General features: G+C 30.6%; 1 protein-coding gene across 1 annotated transcript in view; it reads right to left on the bottom strand.

The window, feature by feature from the left end:
• The window catches only part of Cds (CDP-diacylglycerol synthase), a 107,962-nt gene that overhangs the window by 62,527 nt on the left and 24,308 nt on the right, over positions 1–21,127 (bottom strand). The window contains exon 2 of the mRNA XM_075377780.1: positions 5,424–5,545. Within this exon, the coding sequence (XP_075233895.1) occupies positions 5,424–5,545 (122 nt within the window). The remainder of the gene's footprint in view (positions 1–5,423; positions 5,546–21,127) is intronic.

The following is a 21,127-nucleotide window of genomic DNA, read 5'->3' as shown; positions in this document are numbered from 1 at the left end:
GGCATAAAATAACAACTGATCAACAATGCGCAATACTGTATTATTGTTTAAATTATTCTCTAAGGTACATTAGGTGTATACTTAATACATAACTTTGCTATCTGTGCTTTCGTTAGCAAAGGTTTTCTGTAAATTTTAGTCTGAACATAATCGGTTTGCCAATGAAGTAATGCCGTACTTATTTAAAACATGTTATTCATTTTGGCTATGTATAATGGTAATGCTACAGCTGCTACAGTAGAATATGAAATACGTTTTCCGAACGCAGGATTGCGGATACCAAAACAGCATGACTTTACTCAATCTTCGGGAAAAAGGTTTGCTATCATGTAACACTCGTACCAGCTACGAACGATCTGTCCAACACGATGCTGTTATTGAAGAAATAATTATCGATCAGTTCAGCGAGTCCATGCGTCAGTACACAACGTCTTTCTAAGCAGATCAGAGTTTCGCATTCGATGTTTGGAGGACATCCCAATTCCGTAGATGGAAGACACTCACCTTGTGACGTTATCGGTCGCCACACCACCCCCTCCATTCCAAGCCCTGAGGGGCTTTAACGGAGGTCGTCTTTAGACCCTCTAACTGATTACATCTCACAGTCATCGGCCAGGCCTCGTCGGGATGACACCGGTGTAAATGCCTCGGCAAACATTTGCATCAGTTAAATATAAATCAAATTTTGCCGTCACGTAGGCCTCAAACTTCCATCTTCACATCCAACCTAACATGATTCCCTCAAACTAACTAACAGAGTCCGCGGAAGCGCGAACCCCGCGCCTAGTTTAACTTTGACAACGCCGATCGTGAATCTGAATGCCTCGGAAAACGAACGAGTTGGAAGTTAAATCAGTGCTACACTCATCATTCCGGTCCACGCAGTAGCCGGGGACAAACCCCGCACTCCCACCCGATCCCATCATGGAGTCTGGCGCGGTATTATCAAGTCACAATCACGGACCGCCACCGGCGGAACGAAGCCACGCCCCCGGTCGCACGGGCTACCATACCCCGGCAGCGCGACCACCTCTGCCAGCGGGAGCCCCAAATCAAATCACAGATAATACCAATATAACCATGGCACGATGCCAATGCACCTACCTCCAACCAATCCAATGCCTGGGCCGGAACCCTAGCCACCCGGGATCTTACCACGATCAAATACCTCGATTAAACTCCCTCTGCAGACCTACAAACCGCAAGGGCGCGAAGAAAACCGGCCACTATAGACCACTCCTTGCGGATCATCCAGACTGGCTATGACAAAGTCCTACGGCGGCCTAGGCCAATGGACGGAGTCTTGCGCAGTGGTCAGTCCGCTGATCAAAGAGTGCCTGAAGCCGTCATCATCACCGCTTCTGAGAGACTGTCTGTTAACCGCACGCGAAAACTCGGGAAAATATGGTGGTGACCTAAGCAAGCTGCGCGCAAGAGTTAGATCTGCTAGGAAACGGTACCAGCGCTGTGATTGCATCGATTATGCGCACGAGAAATATCTCCAGATACACGCGTTCAAAGAAAATATGTTCATGCCATTAACGAATCCAAGCTCAAATGTTGGCAGGACTCAATGCGTCGGAAGTAGGGAAACCCCTGGCAGCTAGTAAAATCATGTTACCGGCCAAAGCCATTGCTCATCCTATCCAGTGTTCCTTGATACTCTGTTTACAGAAGCTCCGGAGTGTGAAGTCGATGTTCGGGCGGGGTAATACCCTTCCTTGGTGTGCGGGCAGTGAATCCCGTGAACAGTAACCGGGTGGTTTCTCGAATGGTACTGATAAAGGCACCGGGGATTGACCAACTTGACCCATGTATTTTTTACAATCTGCTGCCTATCATAAAGCCACTTGGCAGACTGTTTTCGGGATGTCTTAGGGAGGGTTGCTTTCCGATTTGTTGGAATGTAGTTTTGGTGAGAGTGCTCTTCAAACCTGGAAAGGACCCTACTGAGGTCGGCAGTTATTGACATCAGCCTCTTCCTGGTTCTCAGGAAGTTGTTTGAAAGGCTGGTTGTGGAACGGCTCCGGGAAAACATCGATGTGAACGGTTTATTAAATCGAAGCCAATATGGCTTCATGGAAGGGGTTGGCACCAAGGATTGCATCTTAAATGCTCTTACCGAGGTGGAAAGCGCTAACTATAAATATATGTAAATATGTTTTGACAATTTTTATTGACATAAGAGGTCGCATTTCCTTCCTTGTGTTGGTGTTCTGTCCTCTACGAGTTGAAATGCTGCAATGTTCCCGAAGAACTACAGGCCGTTGTGCTCTACTCTTTGTTTAACAGCATGGCTCTGTTTTAAGGATGCTCGCAGGGTTCCAATCTCAATCCTCTGCTGTGGAACCTGGTTTTTGACGGATTTCTGGGATTGGCATTCCCAGAAGTGGTCACAGCCCAGGCTTTGAGCCGCATTGTCGAATTGTGTGGGAGTTCCTTGATGCGGTTGCTTTGTTCAACCGACATCACTAGTTTACCAAACGGAAAAGACTCCAACCACACTGCTGTCGGAAGCTAACCTAGAGATATATATGGCTGACCACCAGCCAATTAAGGCTCCAAGTGCTTTAATAGGGTGGACAGGTACTTGCTGGCATTCAGTGACCTGGGGCATTGAAGAAAATGATATGGTGAGTGTTTCAAGACCCATATGAATGCTATACCTTAATTACTTGTCGAGATATCTCAATTTAAATACCACTGAGGTAAGGCTTTGAGTATGACAAAACCTATGATCCCTTAAAATTCTTCTCATAATTGAATGAGGGTATTCGATGCACACTGGTTAAATGTGGCCTGATGCAATGAGTGTTTTAAGACCCTAACAAAGTCTGTAACTAAATTAGTTATTGAGTAATTTCAGAAAAAACTATTTTTTTAGTTTATTAAGTTTTTTATGTATAGATGTAATGATGCATCAAAAAGCAATTTATTAAGCAATATAATTAGGTAAACATAAATTATTAATTAGAATTAGGTTGAATATTTCTATTAAGATAAATTGTACTGCCGGCCACCATGGTGCGAGTGGTAGCCTCTTGGCCTTTCATCCAGAGATTCCAGATTTGAACCCTGTCAGACATGGCATTTTCACATGCTACAAAAAATTGTCATTCATCTCATCCTCTGAATTAGTACTTAACAGTGATCCTGGAGGTTAAAAAAAAAATATATAAATTGTAATGAATGCAAATTGTGATTTACATCCACTTATGCACACAGGAATCCACTTAATCCTAAATGTTAAGAAAAAAAAACTACATTAAACAAATTTTTTTTTCTTATTCTGAGTCAAATTTATTACTTAACAGATACTATTCTGTTAATTTTATAGAGTTAAAGAAGCATAATTAGCACTGAAAAAGAATCATTTCTATATCTGCCAACTAAATACAATTTTTTAACAAAAATGTTAACTTAACTGTATGACTAAATGAAGTGATGAAGCGGGTGTTTTAAAATGTTTTTTCCCAAAAATATAAAAATTTCTACATAAACGGCTGAAGGAACTGATAAACAACCGGACACTCAGGTTTGCAAAACACTAATTATTTACATTGCAATCCTGATCATGAATTTTAATTTCTACTTTAGATACCAGTTCTTATTTCAGTCCTGGTTTCTAATCCCAGTTGAATATGACATTTTTTATACGCTACAAAATTTCCATTTCTTACATGCACAAGCTTCTCCCAGTTTATATGGTGAATTAATCATAAAAAATAAAAATAAATTATTTATCCAGTTTGGTACATATACATTAAATAGATCACTTCATTATTACATAAATATTATAAACATAATGGGATAAAATATAGAGATTTTAGCCCATATTAATTATTTAAAATATAAACATATGATATAATATTAGGTAAATACATTAAACATAAAAAATTACTACAAAATAATTCACAATTCAGAAAACATTAATGAAAATTATTTTGAACAATATTTATGTATGTACACTTTGAACAGGATGCAGAACTCAACAGTTTTGAATTAGTGTTACATTGAAAAGGTAATATTGTTTTTATAAAAGAAAATCTTCTGTTCGAATTTTAAATAAATTGCTAGGAATAATTTTTAAATGGTACGGCAATTAATTAAAAATGACAATGGAAGCATAATACACCACTTACTTGTAAGCGGAAGATTGTGTATATGAAAACAGTTCTGTTGTGTGGTTTGGTAGGAGTGGACATTGTAATTTTTAAAAAATACATGACTATTATTTTTAGTAAAGCTTGCTCATTTTAAATATAAACACAACGATAAATTAACATATTAAATTTTTTAAATATCGGTCTACACAATTCATACAATTTTTTTTCTTTCTTTTTTTTTTTTTGGAGGGCACAAAACTAAGATTTAGTTATTAGCTCCCAGAAGCAATGCTTCTACAATATATAAACTAATTCTATGACAACATGTGCTAAGTATAATGATATATAAACTAAATAACAGAAAAATAAAAAATAAAATTAACCACAAACCGCACAATAACACAAGAAAAATAGGAAAAAGTAAAGCACAATGTAAAATACTAAAATAAATATACTACAATAAATATTAAATAATCGAACATAGATGTCTGGCTTTAAGAAACAAGTTCCTCATATTGTTTCCTAGGGTATCTCTGATGTAGCTCCTAATCTAAATTTCTAACACAATGCCGCTTAACATACACAGTTTACAAGGATGTGGTGTATCATTAGTTTACTATTGCAAAGAACATAAACGGGTGCATCAGTCTCATTCATTAAGTGTCCATGTATAAAATAAGTATGCCCTATTTGTAAATGGCAAATAATAACTTCCTCTTGACGGTTATTCTGGATTGAAGAGCTCTATGGTTGCACAATATCCTCAAGGTATCTGAGTTTATTATCTATCTAGAATTTAGTATCAGTAGATAACAAACAATCCAATCAAATTGCAGTCCAATTCATACTTATGGGCACCAAACAATAATCTGAAAATCCATTTTATATCTTAAAAACTTATCCTGACTATTTGAGAAAGCCCCAAAAGATATTATTCTTTAGAGTGTAGTATTTGTAAGCATAATAAACATTCAATAACGATAATAAGCTTAACAGTTTATTAAAGTGCAACAAAGCAAAACAGTATGGTTTGATCATCCCAAGAGAATGTCATTAAATAAAACATCAAGGAATTTTACTTATCGATAACAGAAATATATGCACCAAACAAAGTATAAATGGTTAAATGTTTAAGAACATTTTATGAAAAACAACATTTCACGTAGTTTAAGTAATGCATATGAAATGATGAAAGTTGTATTTTTCATTTCAAGGTTAACTAGAATTTTAATTTTATATAAAATACTCTCAATACCTGAATAATTAATTCTACTCCTTATTTATTTATTTATCTAATAAATAAAATAAACAATTTACCTGGCTGACAATCCCTTTAGAGCAGAATCTAAAACGTCTGGTGTTTTATCAGTACCAGATGGAATTTTCTGAGACAGATCAGTTCCAGCAACTTTATCATCTTCTGAATCAATGTCATCTTTCTGTAAAAATAAAAGAAAATAAGTTATTAATAAATATCACATTAATTATTAACTTATACAATAAAATATAAATTTGAACTGTGTACATTGTTTTAAATTACCTTTTTTTTTTTTTAAATAAATTTAATTTCAAACTACTGTGCGATTCATAAAGGACTTCACAACTTTAACGGCATATAAGGATTTATTTAGATAGCTCACAGATTCAGTTGGGGTCTCATTTCTAAGCAAAACACATTAAGTCTTGACTCACCTAGTTCATTAGAACTGAATTCACCCACCAGCACTGTTACCAGTGTGATTAAAAATGAATACATTTATTGGTGCAGCATGTGCTCACTGTGTGTTCTGGTTTCACAAATTGCCATCAGCAACTACAGTTCAACATAATTTTCGTAGAGAGTACGGTAGGGAGCCTCATAGTTGGTACACAATTTACTCTTGGCACCAAACCTTTGTTGAGACAGGTTGTTCTGTTAAACAAACAAATTCACTAAGACACCCACACATCTCTGAAGCTGCTGTGGAACAACTCAGCGAAAGCTGTGCATGTAGTCCAAAGAAATCAATTCAAATTGTATCACATGAGGCTGGCATTCCATAAATAACTGTTTGGTCATATTACATAAACTATTGCACTTGAAGCCATACAAATTAACCATGGTTCAACACACTACAGTAGACGACAAAGTTGCTTGACTGTAGTTTTGTGAGGAAATGATAGATAGAATTGAAAGCAACGATACATTTTTAGACAAAGTAATTTTTACTGATGAGTCAATGTTTCACATCAACAACAAGGTGAATATCCATAACTGACAAATATGGAGTAGCAAAAACCCTCATGAAACTTAACAGCACATTTGTAATACCTAAAGTCAATGTTTTTGTGCCCTTAGCAAACAAAGATTGTACAGCCTGTTCTTCTTCCAGGAGGCAATCGTAATGGTACCATTTATTTAGAGATCTTCAAAACTGTCTAAATCCTCAGTTAGACTATTATGACAAAGATAGCTGCCATTAATATCAGCAAGACACTACCTCATTACAGCCTAGAAGTCAGATATTTTCTTGATACTCATTTCCCAGGTCGGTGGATTGGTAGTGAAGATCCAAAATTGCATGGCCACCTCGCTCCCCAATTTGACCAGCTAGATTTTTTCTTGTGAGGAAATTGACTTCAGGTGGGTTGTATGTTGCACTATAAATGGAAGCCATATCGAACAAAAGTGAATGTTGGCCTACAAACTTGATGTTTTTCTATGAAATGAGACCTCAACTGAATCTCTAAGTTATCTCAATATATTTTTACATTTTTTCAAAGTTGTGAAGGTCTTTTTTAAGAGTCCAGTATAACTGAGGCAAATAATTATATTACATCGATTTATGTTTAAAAAAATAGTTGTGCCGTATCACTAAATGATTACAGTGCATTCAAATGCAAATATATCCCTTTTCTACACCTTAGAAAATAGTTAAAGGATTTTGTTCATCCTTTTGTAATTGTTTGTCAGACTCAACAAAATTTCATACTTCTTTTGTGAATCATCTCTATGACCATTCTTGTCTAAAACATAAAATATCTTAGAACTTCTCCAAAACATCAGAATATTTTTAAAGGTAAATTAAAGTAAAAATTTTAAAGGTAAAAATTTTGGGCAACAGAAGCCAAAGTGAATATTGAGGATAATTTTGCAATGCCCAACTTATTTCTGACTAATGAGAAGCATCAAAAGATAGTGGATGATTTGATTCAAAATCATGATTGCATCATACAACAAAACGTCATCACCCATACAGACATATCAAAAGAAAATGAGTAGGACACATTATTACACAACCGGGCTACCATAAAATTTGTTTGTGGTTAGTGCTATAAAAACTTACAGAAAAGAATAAATAACAAAAGTAATATTATTAACAGCTTCTGAAAGTTATTGTGTCAAGATGACTTTTCAAAATTAGAGAAAACTTGTGTATGATTACAACCTAAAGAAAAGCAATGGAGCATGGTATACTGACATATGGTTTACCACAATTAAAAAAATTCAAAACACAACCCTCTCCAAAAAATTCTCTTGACAGTATTCTGGGATTTCAAACACATGTATGTTGACTGACAAGCTAGAAGCTGGGTCAACTAAATTTTAAGTGAATGTGTATGCCGTTCACAAAAGCCTCAAATTCACAAAAGTTCACAAAGCCGATAATTCTGTACACCACAACTTAGTCGCACACATAGTTACAAAAAAATCAAACTAATGAGGAAGTATTCACTGAGTAATGCCAGGCCTTCTAATAATAAAATTTAATGTAATCTAACAACAATACATAATACAATTCATGACAAGTTATATACAGGGCATACTGAGATCATCGATATAGACCAATACATGATATCTGTATGTAAACATGTTGTGTCCAAAATTCAAATGACAAAGGCTCTTACATATATTCTTGATAATGAAAAAAAAAATGTTTCCAGTCATTCTTTATAATTATAGATAAAATCTGCCACCTATTATCCTGTTAGAGGACAGAGATTCTACATTATATTGATGTTATTAGTAAAAGATGCATGTACTTATATTTTGGAATAAAATTAATCTTTGTCATGTTCAAAAATGTTAAACTTCGAAACTTACGTACAAAGACAGGTACAACTATACTTAACTAATATTATCAAATAAATTTTTTTATTTGAGTAGAAAATTTATTACTTTAAATTACAATGCATGATGAACTAGAAACTATAATAATTAAATATTTCTCTGTAACAAAAATAAAAGGAATGTTTAATAATAATAAATACAGTGAACTAATTTAAATTTATTCTATTTAATCAATAACGGTACATTGTATTTAGAATAATTGAAAATGTACTGTGACAAAATATATGTAAATGAATAAACAAAAAGAGAATAATAAAACAAGACCATAAATTCTGTGTTTATATATACAACTTATAAATAGTATGAATAGGAATAAATAAAAGATGAATAGTAATGTGAAAAGGTTAACTGAACACGACCTTAAAGTCTATTATTTAATATGGTAAGTCATTCAATGAAAAAATATACAACAAGTTTTTAAGAAATGATCAATAATTCAAATTAATGAAAATTACTTATAATACAATGTTTATTAAATTATGTTTAATGTTTGTTGGAAAAATTATTCCTACTGGTTGAAATATAAATTACTATCTTATATTTTTCTGATTTAAAAAATTTATGCATCCTCGGAACCATTTCAACTAAATTCTGAAAAATAATAAGTAACAGCATATGACTAGATATCCTTTGCCTATCAAAATTTAAAGTCTAATTACTATATATTTTATAACTCGTATATTCTATTTCAAATGCTACAAATGTTATTTTATTTATAACATAAATATATACTAGCAGCTGAAACCAGTTTCACCCTGATGACCCTGTTTATTGAACTACCAGGCACTATAGTCTATTCATAGGCTAAATGAACATTTTTCCATAAAAAAAGAATATAAAAATGTTGTTATCATCATCAAGCGATCATCAAACATATCCCACCTTAATTACTTTTCCTACTAGTTTCTTTTTTATTAATACACCAACTCCATTCCGACTACTTACAGCACCTGAGTAGTACAAGTGGAAATTCCCACTCGACATTTCTCCATTTCCTGTTTTGCACTTTCAAGCTTACCCTTTTGCAGTAGTGTCAGTTCATTCTATGTTCCCATTCTTATCGTATTTCCTGTGTTCTTTTTCATTTTTCCAGTTCTCCCTGCACAATTCCCCTTTCTGTGTCCATACTTTATTCTTACTTCTTCATAAGCATGAAACCTTGTTGTAATCCCCTCCCGAAAATCTGAATGAGGGGAAACTTTACCTACGGAGTCTTTAACATATGGTCCCATTCATGCCATGATCGACTAAGGATATCCTTAAGGATCTTTAACGCAGTGGTTTCCCATTACCTTCTGCATTGCAATACCGTTGATCTGGTGATTCATCCACCTGAATTAACATAAAAATTTATCAAAAAAACTAATCGAATACTTTTTACCATTTTACCAAATTATTACCACTTATTATCATTTTTTACAAATAAAACTACCGTATTAATATGTCCATAAGACAACTATTTCTTATTTCTTTTTATATTTAATAAAAGGAAAAGTTTGAATAAAAAGCTGATAAATTACGAATAAAAATAGTGTACACATGAAAGAATATTGGTGGAGTTCAAACTATCTGTGAAGAATTATTATATTACTGCAGTGTATCGATGACTGAATTTGAAAGCATTGAATTTGAGGTAGAGGTTCTAAATAGCTAATTGAGTATTCAGAAAGTTATTGTGCACTGGAATTATGGAAGTATAAAGACAAAACATTCTTAATTATTACTTTGTATTTCTATTTCATTATTTTATAGAAAAAGATATTACAATAAGTGGAATGTCTCGTATGTATGCTGATGCTGCAGTTTTTAGTTCGTTTATCATGCATGGTTTGTTGCGATACACTGCATACCACAAACCCCTTAAAATGATTTGTTCGCCAAAGAAATTTCATAAAAAAGTCATTGACTTGTAACTATGTGCGGTGTGGCACCATGTTGTTGGATCAACCATGATTGATTTCCTCTTCTGTTAACTGACTAATGAAGTTTGTTAGTCAGCACAATAACGACCACTATTAACTGTATTTTTAAAAAGATTGGACTCACAATGCGCATTCTACTCACACCGACCCAGACTCTAATTTTCCCTTCATATAATTCATGGGGGTTAGTTGTTGACCATAGTTCTGTCTTTTGTGAATTAATAAACCCTACCATATGAAACACGCTTCTTGTATAAAAAACATAATATCAAGGTTACCTAAAGAATTTTGGTCAAAAAAACATTTAAACCATTGACAATAATTTAGTCTTTTAACATAATCTGTATGTTTCAGTATTTGTACAAACATCACTTTGTAGGGTAAATGTTTCAGTTCTTTTCATACAGTTTTATACAGTTTTATGTGCAGTAAAAAGTCTGATATCTTGCTGCTACACTAATCTATGCATTGACTTGATGAACTTTCGGCCATAACATTTGAAATATCAAGCAACTTCTGTTTGTTTGGTTTAGGTGGTCTTCCACATTGATCAGCGTTTTCAACAGAGCCTGTTGCCCGAAATTTTTGATAAGAATTCAAACTGCACTGCGATGAGTTTCAAAATATAGGAGTATTTTGAAACTTTTAACTTTTTGAAAAAGCTTATGTTTAAAGTACATTTTAAATTTACCACCAACTTAATTTTGGGACATAAGATGTGAAAATTTAACTATTAACTTCTGAAACTGTATATTACAGGTTACCCAATCACCTCTGAACCTTTGAAATTCTCTCCTTGTTTATTTATTTACTTAGATTGTGTTTTCATTTCTGGTAACAAGTCTCCAGTTTTTTTCTGGAATACTCTTAAGCTTTTTATCTTGTTATGCTGGTAATAAGTGATATCAGATAATGCTTTGTCTTTCTAGCACAATTGTTTTCGGAACAATCACAAAACATACAGGGCTAACTAGAGTAAATATAATCTAATTTACTAATCAATTTTTTGGTCAGGGATTTCCCACAATGAACACAACATGGCAAGTGATCCACTTACTAGCACAAAAAATTCAAGTATTTCCTATGAAATGAATATTGCAATGTTTTCTGAACCATTACTCCATTTATCAGTCTGACAGATCATATCAAATGTACATGGTTCAATCTATAACCACCATTTTTTTTTTCAACTTCCCACTTTTGGAAACATCATTAACATCTTATTCATCTTTGAATCTTTTATGTAACTAAAAGAAGTTTGACTTTTAATAGTTGTCATACTTTATAAATAATTTAATGGAAAAATTTTTAAACGTTAATTCTTATTTTATTAATAACTGATAATGGTAAATTTGGCATATTACACATCCTTTACTTGGAGGTAATACTAGGAGTAGTTACCAAAGAGCTATTTTATAAAATCTAATTCTAAATTATTTGATTAAAATAAAATTATATTTTTACTTATTGTTGTACAACCGTGAAAACAAAAGAAATAGATAAATAAATTACAAACCTAATTTATACACACATACGACGAATTGTATTAGTTAAAAATTTTCAAATTCCAAATTTACTGTACAAACTTTCTTGTTTAACTGCCAAATCTTTTTATTCAAAATTCTGCATAATTATTTAATTTAAAATTCTATGTTTTTTTATTTTTTATTAAATTGATCTTATCTATTTTTATAAATCAATCATGAAATTTTTTGACTGTACTATATTTTGGATATCGAAAATACTATGTAATCCGAGACATGATTTTGGAAAGAAGTTCACAACTTCTTTAAAAAATCCTGAAAAATGTTTATATGGCATTCTATACCGCCTTTCATCCTCAAAAGGTGGTTAACCGACAAGAATCAAGAAAATGTAAGTGAGAATCACACTTTCTTGATTCTTCAATGTAACAAAAACAAAAAAAAACCCAAAAAGTTACAGAGGAACAGTGAAAATAGTACACAAATAGCGATACTGCGACATCAGCCAATCAGAGCGCAGTATTCAGTCACGTGACCACGACCACTTCCGGCCCCCACTCCTACCACCACCCCTTTGGTTCCGCCGACAACCAGCCCACCCCAGCCCCGCCCACATCCAATATATATATATATATATATATATATTGGATGTATAATATATATATATATATAATCTATTTATGATCTTGAAACAATTTTAGTTTTACTGCTCGAACATAAAATGATTTATCATTTGCAGATTTTTTTTTTTGTATAATTAACCAGTGTCATTCATGAAATCAAAAAAAAAAATATGAGCTGAAATGTAACCTGTTTCATAAAAACCTTTAACCAACCAACCATACTACTATGTTTGGGATAAACTCACCAAATCTATAAACAAACTATCTATTTATCTTCCTGAAGTATAAAAAAAATTACTAATTAGTATAAAATTAATATTCTAAAGAATAAATAACATGCAAAAGGTTGCCAAATTTTCCTGGCTTAAAGATAAGAGGTAAAAACTGTTTAGAAATAGTGCTAAATCTCCTCCAAATTTGATTGCCTTGAAATTCTAGAAGTTGTAATAAGTACTTCCATCATACTAAACCTTAATTTTCTACATCCACTAAACAAAAAGTAAAAAATTCAAATTAGCCAAAAATATACCTCCCCTTTTTTTAATTTTTCCAAACAATTAACACCAACAATGTCTCATATATAGAGATTTTTGAGCTTATTTCAAGGAATTCCTGTTCAGCCAGTCTGGAGTACTAATCAAATACAGGGCAACAAATGTAAGTACATCCTCTGAACAGTGAATGAGTTTTTAAATATTTTTTTGACTTAGGTAGTCGTGAGTTAACAATAACCAAATTAGAACTAATATTAAATTTTTGGACGATCTATGTATTACAATTTTGTAGCTGTAGCTACTATATAGCAGCAATACAGCTGTAGCCAAAACAAAAATTTTGACATTATAGTTAAATATTAATAAACTTTTAACATATAAAACAAAAAAATACATTAGTCCTGATATTTTAAAATAAAACTTTTGCATTAAATAATACTAATGAAAATCTACATTATATATTATAAATGAATATTATATAGAGTAAATAAACTATTAAAAAATTAATCAATTATTATCTCTGAAGTCAAGATTAAGTAGTTTTTCAGGGTGATCACAATTAAACATAAATAAAAAATAGTAACTGTAGTTATTATTGCATAATAGTAACTTATTTATGAATACTAACTATAAATAATTAACTAATTAATTAAAAAATTATTTTGCTTAATTGTTTAATGAAAAACAATAAATAATAAAGGAATTTTGATAAATAGTTTAGTTTTTACAAAGCAGCAATAAAAAAAAAAGAAATGAAAATGAAACACAATACTTAAAAAAATAAGAAAATTTAATATGTTTGCATTTCTATTTAGTTTATCACAACTCTTTATCTGATGTATGGTCTTAACTAAATCTGATAATGCTCATATCTTAAATTTTTAAAAAACTCAGCTCTGAAAACTCTGTCTGTCTTTGGGTGCATGCATGTGTGTGAATAAGTGAAATATATATGAAAAAATAACATAATAAATAAAAAAATTATTAAGTATACGTTCATCTTAACTTGAAGTGATTATACATAAGACAAAAAACACCTATTTAGCTGTATTTCCAACCCCATAAGTGTTACAATCTCTGATTTTTTTAAGCAGTATATAAAACACTCACTACAAAAAGAGGAATCTTAATTTGTTACTTAACATTATTTGTTCAAATTGTGAGGATATTAATGTATTAATTTAGATTTGATGTGCAATGGAGAACATTTGGAATAACTTCAAATTACTTTGTTTGAAGTGAATGTGGCTCACATTATGAAGACATAAATTAAACTTTAAGTCAAATATTTTGACATTTTAGTTAAATTTTAGTAAACTTAAGCATATAAAAACCTGCCTATATGAGTTTCAAATTTAATAGAAAAAAGTCACTTTATAAATTAGAATATGAAGAGGCATCTATGCCTGCCTATTCACTATTACATTATATGTAACATATTTACACATTTATCATGTGACCATGATAAATTTTTATATTTAATATTCTGCTACTCACTTTGGAAAATCTTCTTAAACCTTAAAATATCAGTAAATAATTTATTGATGTATTTATCTCTTAACAAATATCTGATGAACTACTAGAAATTTATAGCCAATATTTTCATTTTGTACACTGTTAACTGTATCTGTATGTTTAAGTTGCATTCTTGCTTATTCTTTTACTTGTATCCTGAAATTCAATAATATTTATTTACTTTATTTGACATCAGCCCATTTTTAATCAGCTATTCATGAACTGAATATAAAATCTATATTACAGTTTAATCTGAGAGAGTATATTAATATGTTTGTTCACCTGATCGGATGATATGTATCACCTGCTTACATAGTACCAGTAGCCTATATTAAACTGTAAATAATTGTACGATATATAAAATAAAATTGAAAATTAATGGGTTAATTGGCTTACACAAATAAAGCAGCTCTGAGACAAATCTGAGAAGAAAACATCTCCGAGACAAATTCTGATTACAAAAACAAGAATGGTAAGTATGTATAGGCATATAAAGCATCTCAGGTTAGTTAATATAGTAATGGAAGGAAATTGAGATGAAAAAAAAACAGAGGTAAATAACAATACAGTAAATAACTAGTCAGAATGTAGAAAATATACTATAAGTGAAGGTTAGAACTGAAATAAAAAAAGAGAATTACAACAAACCAGTTTAGCAGCTGATAACAAAAAGGAATATAACAGATAAATAATTTATATGACAACATTTGTTAAAAATTATATGGTTGACTATATTCATCTAATGATTTTTTCAATGTTTTCAAAATTTAAAGTTAATACCTTTTTTAATCAATTTTTTAAATTACAAACCATAAGTACGCAAATAAGGCAAGGACATTCTGTAAAACATACCATGAGATTCATAAGTTAGATCTTATCTCAAACATAAAATAGATATTATGCTACCTAAAATAACACTTGTATTCAAATAAAAATTAAAAGGAGTAAAATGACAGATAGTACGGATTAGCAAACACACGGTATACACCTAAAAACATCTAATATTAATTCTATGGTAAGAAAGATATATAAAAATTTTGTTTATTAGACTAATAAACTAAAAAAGACTAATAAAGACTAGTTTATTAGTATTAGTTTGGACTAATAAAAGACGTAATTTTTTGGTATTAATTTATTAGATTGTGGTGTTTATTAGTCTTAAAGTAAACAAAATTGTATTTGAAAAAAATTGTAAAATAAACTAATTTTGAGCCTTTTGGAAACTGCACTCACTCTCTACATAACTATTTACTAACTTCTACAGAAGTTAGTAAACATCTTTTGCAGAGATGTTCTTAAACAAAAGAATACTTCTGCAAAAATAAGACAAGTTCCATTAAGGTAGAGTACTCCACTGAAGTGTTTCTCTTGTTTATTGCAAAAGGTGGCTGAAAGGAAACCAGCAGACACTGGAAGGTACTCTAAAAGTATGTCTTTGTTACCATTCTATTAAGTGTTAATAGTTGGTTATTTCTATGATACGGAACTTGAAATGTGTCATCTGGTTGAATAAATTATATACGATAAAATCTACTAATGAGGAGTGGAACTCAAAATTAATTTTTGAAAACATTTCAGAACAGTTAGTAATGTAAATAACTTTATGCAAAAAGAGATGCCATAATGAACTGGTTTTTAATTAATAATGGATGACAATCTACTACTCTAATCTATTTCAGAAATTTGTAGATTTAAGTTGTAATTTAATAAAGGGAAAAAGTTTATGCTGGACCCTCTCTACAGATTGGATATGTTAATTGTAATGGAGATTCCACACTACAGACTAATATTGAAGCTGTGAATGAACCTGAGAGATGTAAAATGTTTTTAATTCCCTCTATTTAAAATAAAAGAGGTCAAACGACTGTTTTGATGGCTGGTGGTATTTTGTGAGATAGTATTTTCTTTACAAGTCACGAACAATATTGCAGGCTCAATGTTTGCAGCAAGGAATACTTGAAATTGATTGATTGTCTCCAACAATAAAATCTAATTACGTGGAACATAATTTGTAAACTAATCGCTTTAGTTTGAAATCATGAACATTTCTAACAAAAAGGCTTTTGAGAGTAGAACAGAAATGGATTTAAAAAACATCAAAGTTTAATTATAGAACTGATTTATAACACAGATATTTTAAAATGTTTATGAAGAAATAAAACATTAAGAGAAATTAAATTAAAGATACAGCAATTGATAGGATTTATGTAAATAAATCTATTAAAAATAAAAAATTTATAAATATATATATATATATATATATATTTCAAAAAAAAAGTATGTAACTATTACACAAGTAATTAAAAAAGGAATGAACCCAAAAAAGGATTAAAACCTAATATTTCTACAAAAAAAAAACTTTTTAACAGTTATAACTTTATAAACACATTAGATGTTATTAATTGATAGAAAAACCCCATAAATTATACAAAAGTAGCATTAAAAAAATTCTAAAAGGTTACTAAATATGAATGAAAGCAAATGATATATGTGTCTCATGAACCACATCCTGTGATAAAAACACAATTTAACAAAATAATTAAAATAATCATATAAATCTATAAACTATTATTTTAAAATTGAAATATAATCATATTTTTTTTATTTAGGTTTAGATATACTATTTGAATATAAAGCTGTATTATATAAAAAAAAGGTGAATTTGCAAAAATCCATCCTTTAAAGGAGGATATTATTTTAAATTAAATGTGGTACATCCACAATTTATACTAAAAGTGATCTAAAAATCCAGTATTTTTAACAAATTTCAAAGGAAGAGGTTTTAAAATCAACTCATATGTTTTTCTTTTATGTATAAATGAATACAAGATTCTTTTTTTTATTTTGTACAGGAAGTTCCTATATAGGTCCAGTTTATGGTTTTTTAAGGGAATTTAACGAAAATTACATTGTCTGTATAAATATCCTAAAAATTTATTTGATTGGCATTTTATAGTATAACAATATATCACCAGTTATTCTGATATTTAAAATATTTGTGCAAAAATTCCAGATAATAAAAAATTCCTAATAACACATATACTACATTTCGGAGAGCATTCGTTCAAGCTCAATAGTAATCTCTTTACTATTTCTTTGCATTTCTTTCATATTTTTTATGAAGATTTTTTACAATATCTTACAACAATGTTTTTCAAACAAAGTTATTTTTTTAGGCCAACTGACAATTTATATCAAAATAAATCTAAAAAAATAATGTAAAAAAATCCACTTAAAAATAGTACTAACAAGTTAAAAACTAATAATTGTTTATTAAATTCTACTTTTAGGTAGATTTCATAAGAAAACTACCTATTATAATGGATTCCATGATTCAACTTCTGGAAAATTTCAACATATCTTCGCATGTTATGTTCTCCAGACCCCAAAACCACAATCAGTCCAAAAGTTTATATATATATATATATATATTTCACTTTCTTGTTGACACAATGATAACTGCCATAATTTTGCGCCAATCATTTTCAAATTGATACATAAAATATAACGACCAAAAATCTTGGTAGAGTTCGTTAATGGGCAAAATAGGACCATGGGGAAGCTTTTTTGAATAAAACAAAACATCACTATAACTTTCTTATTAAGTAAAATATCGAATTCATTAAAGTTCCTACTATTCTTTGGATAAGGGCCTAAACATTATCTAAGTAAAGTTTTTTGATATCGCCAACCGCTGGCCTAAGGGATGGCAATTTTTTTATGAATTTGCAGTGATGAGATGTACACAGTTCTAAATCTAAGCTCCACATTTTTGTTGTGTGCATTGTTTTTATAATTTTAATATAAAGATATATGTTTTAGAAGAATATATTTAAACGTACAATTATTTATCTTTAATTATACAATTATTTTCTTCACATTTTTTGATATAACTAAACCATCACATGTCATATACTAATAAACATAATTTGATAAAAAAGGATTTCATGAATTATCTTTAAAATAATTAAACTGCTGTCAGTCTATACTGATTATTGTCTTCAAATACCTGACCCCTGACGGAATGAGAATCAAAGTTTAGAGACATTAAACATGTTAAAAAAAAAACGAACAAAATAATAAAGTTACACTTACCAAATCATTTAATGATTTGTGAGGACCACACATATTTTATAATGAAACTTCAGTAAATACAATAATATTAATAAATAAAATTAATTAAAAATCACTTAAATTTAATAAAAAAACTAACTCATTAACATCCAAATTAGTTTAAAACAATTTTGAAGGCCACCACTATTAATTAATAATAATTATTATAGAAAACGTTCAGAAAAAAATACACGCAACGACATGAGTGTAACACTGATCTACGACTATAACAAATAATAACAATTCTATGAGAAATATTTGAATCATCTAATATCAATATTATAAACATTATCTTAATGACTACAGATAATAATAATGTATATGGAACTAATTATATTATCTCATCCATAAATATATCCAATCTATCTGATAAGTATTACTTAACAAATTTGTACAACACGCGCATGCGCGCGCACGCGCACACACACATGAATATACACAGTTCAAAATTAAACAAATATTATTATTTAAGAAATTGAAATTAAAAATACTTACAATCACACGATTAATTTTTAAAAATTTATATCAACACAACTAAACACAGAATAATAAATGTACAATAAACTTCTTTTTTCTGACACAAAATCATTAACTGGACACTAACAATCAAACAGTAGTAATATATGGGTAAATGCCTTATCATATTCAGTGATCTGAGACAAGTCACAAGTCATTCCCCCCAAAAAAAAAATAAAGAAAGAAAAAAAAGAAAGCATATTTAATATTAGGATAACATATCAAACTGGTTAAAAATGAAATTATTTCCAGTTGCTTTCTTCATTAAGCTTTTTCTTGATTTGAGGCTGGTAAATTGACCACCTAGATCTCCTGATCTCACTCCCTTAGATTACTGTTTACAGGGATGGATGGAACGCGAGGTATACAAACAAATAAGACACACATGGTGAACTGACAGTTCACATTCTCATGGCTGCTGCCCTCATCAAGATATGCAAAGAAATTATTAGATTGGTGACAGAAAATGTAAGGAAACGAATAGAGAAGAGCATAAATGTAAATGGTAGAAGCTTCCCAGTGCTCATGTTGTTAACCGGTACATGGTGATGAAAGGGAAAACATTCTTCAGGTAGTACTGCTTAGTCCTACGAGTACGCAAATTTCTATATGACTCAACATTCCTCAAAGTTCAGCATGGAGAAAATCACATGCTTACGGACTGCGTCCTAATCAAGTTCAGGAAGTTCAACACCTTCAGGTTGGTGACATGCCAAATGACTGCAGTTTTGTCAATGAATTAACAATAATTACCACTTAATTCCATTGATACTATTTTCGGACGAAGCTACTTTTATCTGTACTGGTATAAGCAACATGAGGGGTTTATATCAGTGGTCTGAAGAAAACACATACGCTGTAGTTGAATCAAATCTTCAGCAACGATTTTCGGTGAATGTTTAGTGTGGCATAATCGACAAACAATTAATAGACCTTTCATACAAACAACCTATCATGGAGAGAAATTATCTGAAATTTTTAAACAATAAATTTCTTACAATGCTTGAAAATTTCTCATTGGCAAAACGAATTGAAATGTACTATCAACTTAATAGAGCACAAACACATTTCACGAATGAAGTAAGATAATTGTTAGATGAAAATTTTACTGGTAAATGGACTGGACAAAAGGGCTGGTAAAATTGGCCACCTAGATCATTGGACCTTACTCCCTTAGATTACTATTTATGAGGATAGATGAATTATGAGGTATACAAGCAAAAAGTAGACACATGTGATGATCTGATCACTTGCATTCTCAATGTAGTTGCTCTCATCAAGGAATGCAAAGATATCATTACATTAGTGACAGAAAAGTAAGGAAACTAAAAAAGTGTACTGATGTAAATGGTAGAATTTTCCACCATTTATTGTAAATTAACACAATACAAATCACAGCGAGTATTTTTTTTAGAAGTAAATTAAAAATATTTTAATTTTTCAAAGATCCAGATTTATTGTACTAAAAGCAGCTGTTTTTAATTTCTACAAATTCATAACATTCTTTTAGTTAAATTTTGTTTTTAATAACAAAAGGTGATTTTTCATAGACTTTTACTAATTAATTTTCTCAGAATTAAATTCTCTACAATTTTTGGTAATAAAATTTACACATTTATCCGTCATTTAACAAAATTGTACTTCAAAACTAAAAAAAGATGTGTTTTTTGTCACCAATTTTTTCTGATTTATGTTGGATATCATGAAAACTACAGAAGATACAATTCTGAGACCAGTTTTATTTGATTTTTCAGGTCCAAAAAAAAGAAACCACCATGAAATTTAGCCTTTATATAACCCTTAAAAATTTCAGTATCACTTCATTTTACCAGGGAACTGGAATTCAGACAAAATTTTTCACTAGCTAGGTAACTTGATAACAAAGCGTTTACGAACATATGTTTATATGAACTTTATTCCTAATTTCAAATTTTAGAATCAGTTCCCAAATTAATTCCTTTTTCTCCTGAATCACTATGTATATACTTTGGACAATCCAAGTCCAAAAGAATAATATCAAACCTCAGCAGCGATAGTAATTGTTCGAAATTCCCTTCTTCACAGTGTAGACAGTACTCTGCCCGACTTAAATATTTACAGTGGGTTTCTGTAACATCTCAGTATAGTTTCGAATAAATTTAAAAGCATTTCGTATTTTAATAAGTAAATCTTCTTTAGAATGAACTTTTTGTTGATATACTATCGTTTTTATATGGCCCCAAATGTAAATCTAGTGACATCAG

The sequence above is a fragment of the Lycorma delicatula genome, chromosome 10 (assembly GCF_047948215.1).
Source record: "Lycorma delicatula isolate Av1 chromosome 10, ASM4794821v1, whole genome shotgun sequence".
Taxonomy (NCBI): domain Eukaryota; kingdom Metazoa; phylum Arthropoda; class Insecta; order Hemiptera; family Fulgoridae; genus Lycorma; species Lycorma delicatula.
The sequence above is the reverse complement of the archived record's forward strand: the minus strand, read 5'-3'. Positions and strand labels throughout refer to the sequence as shown.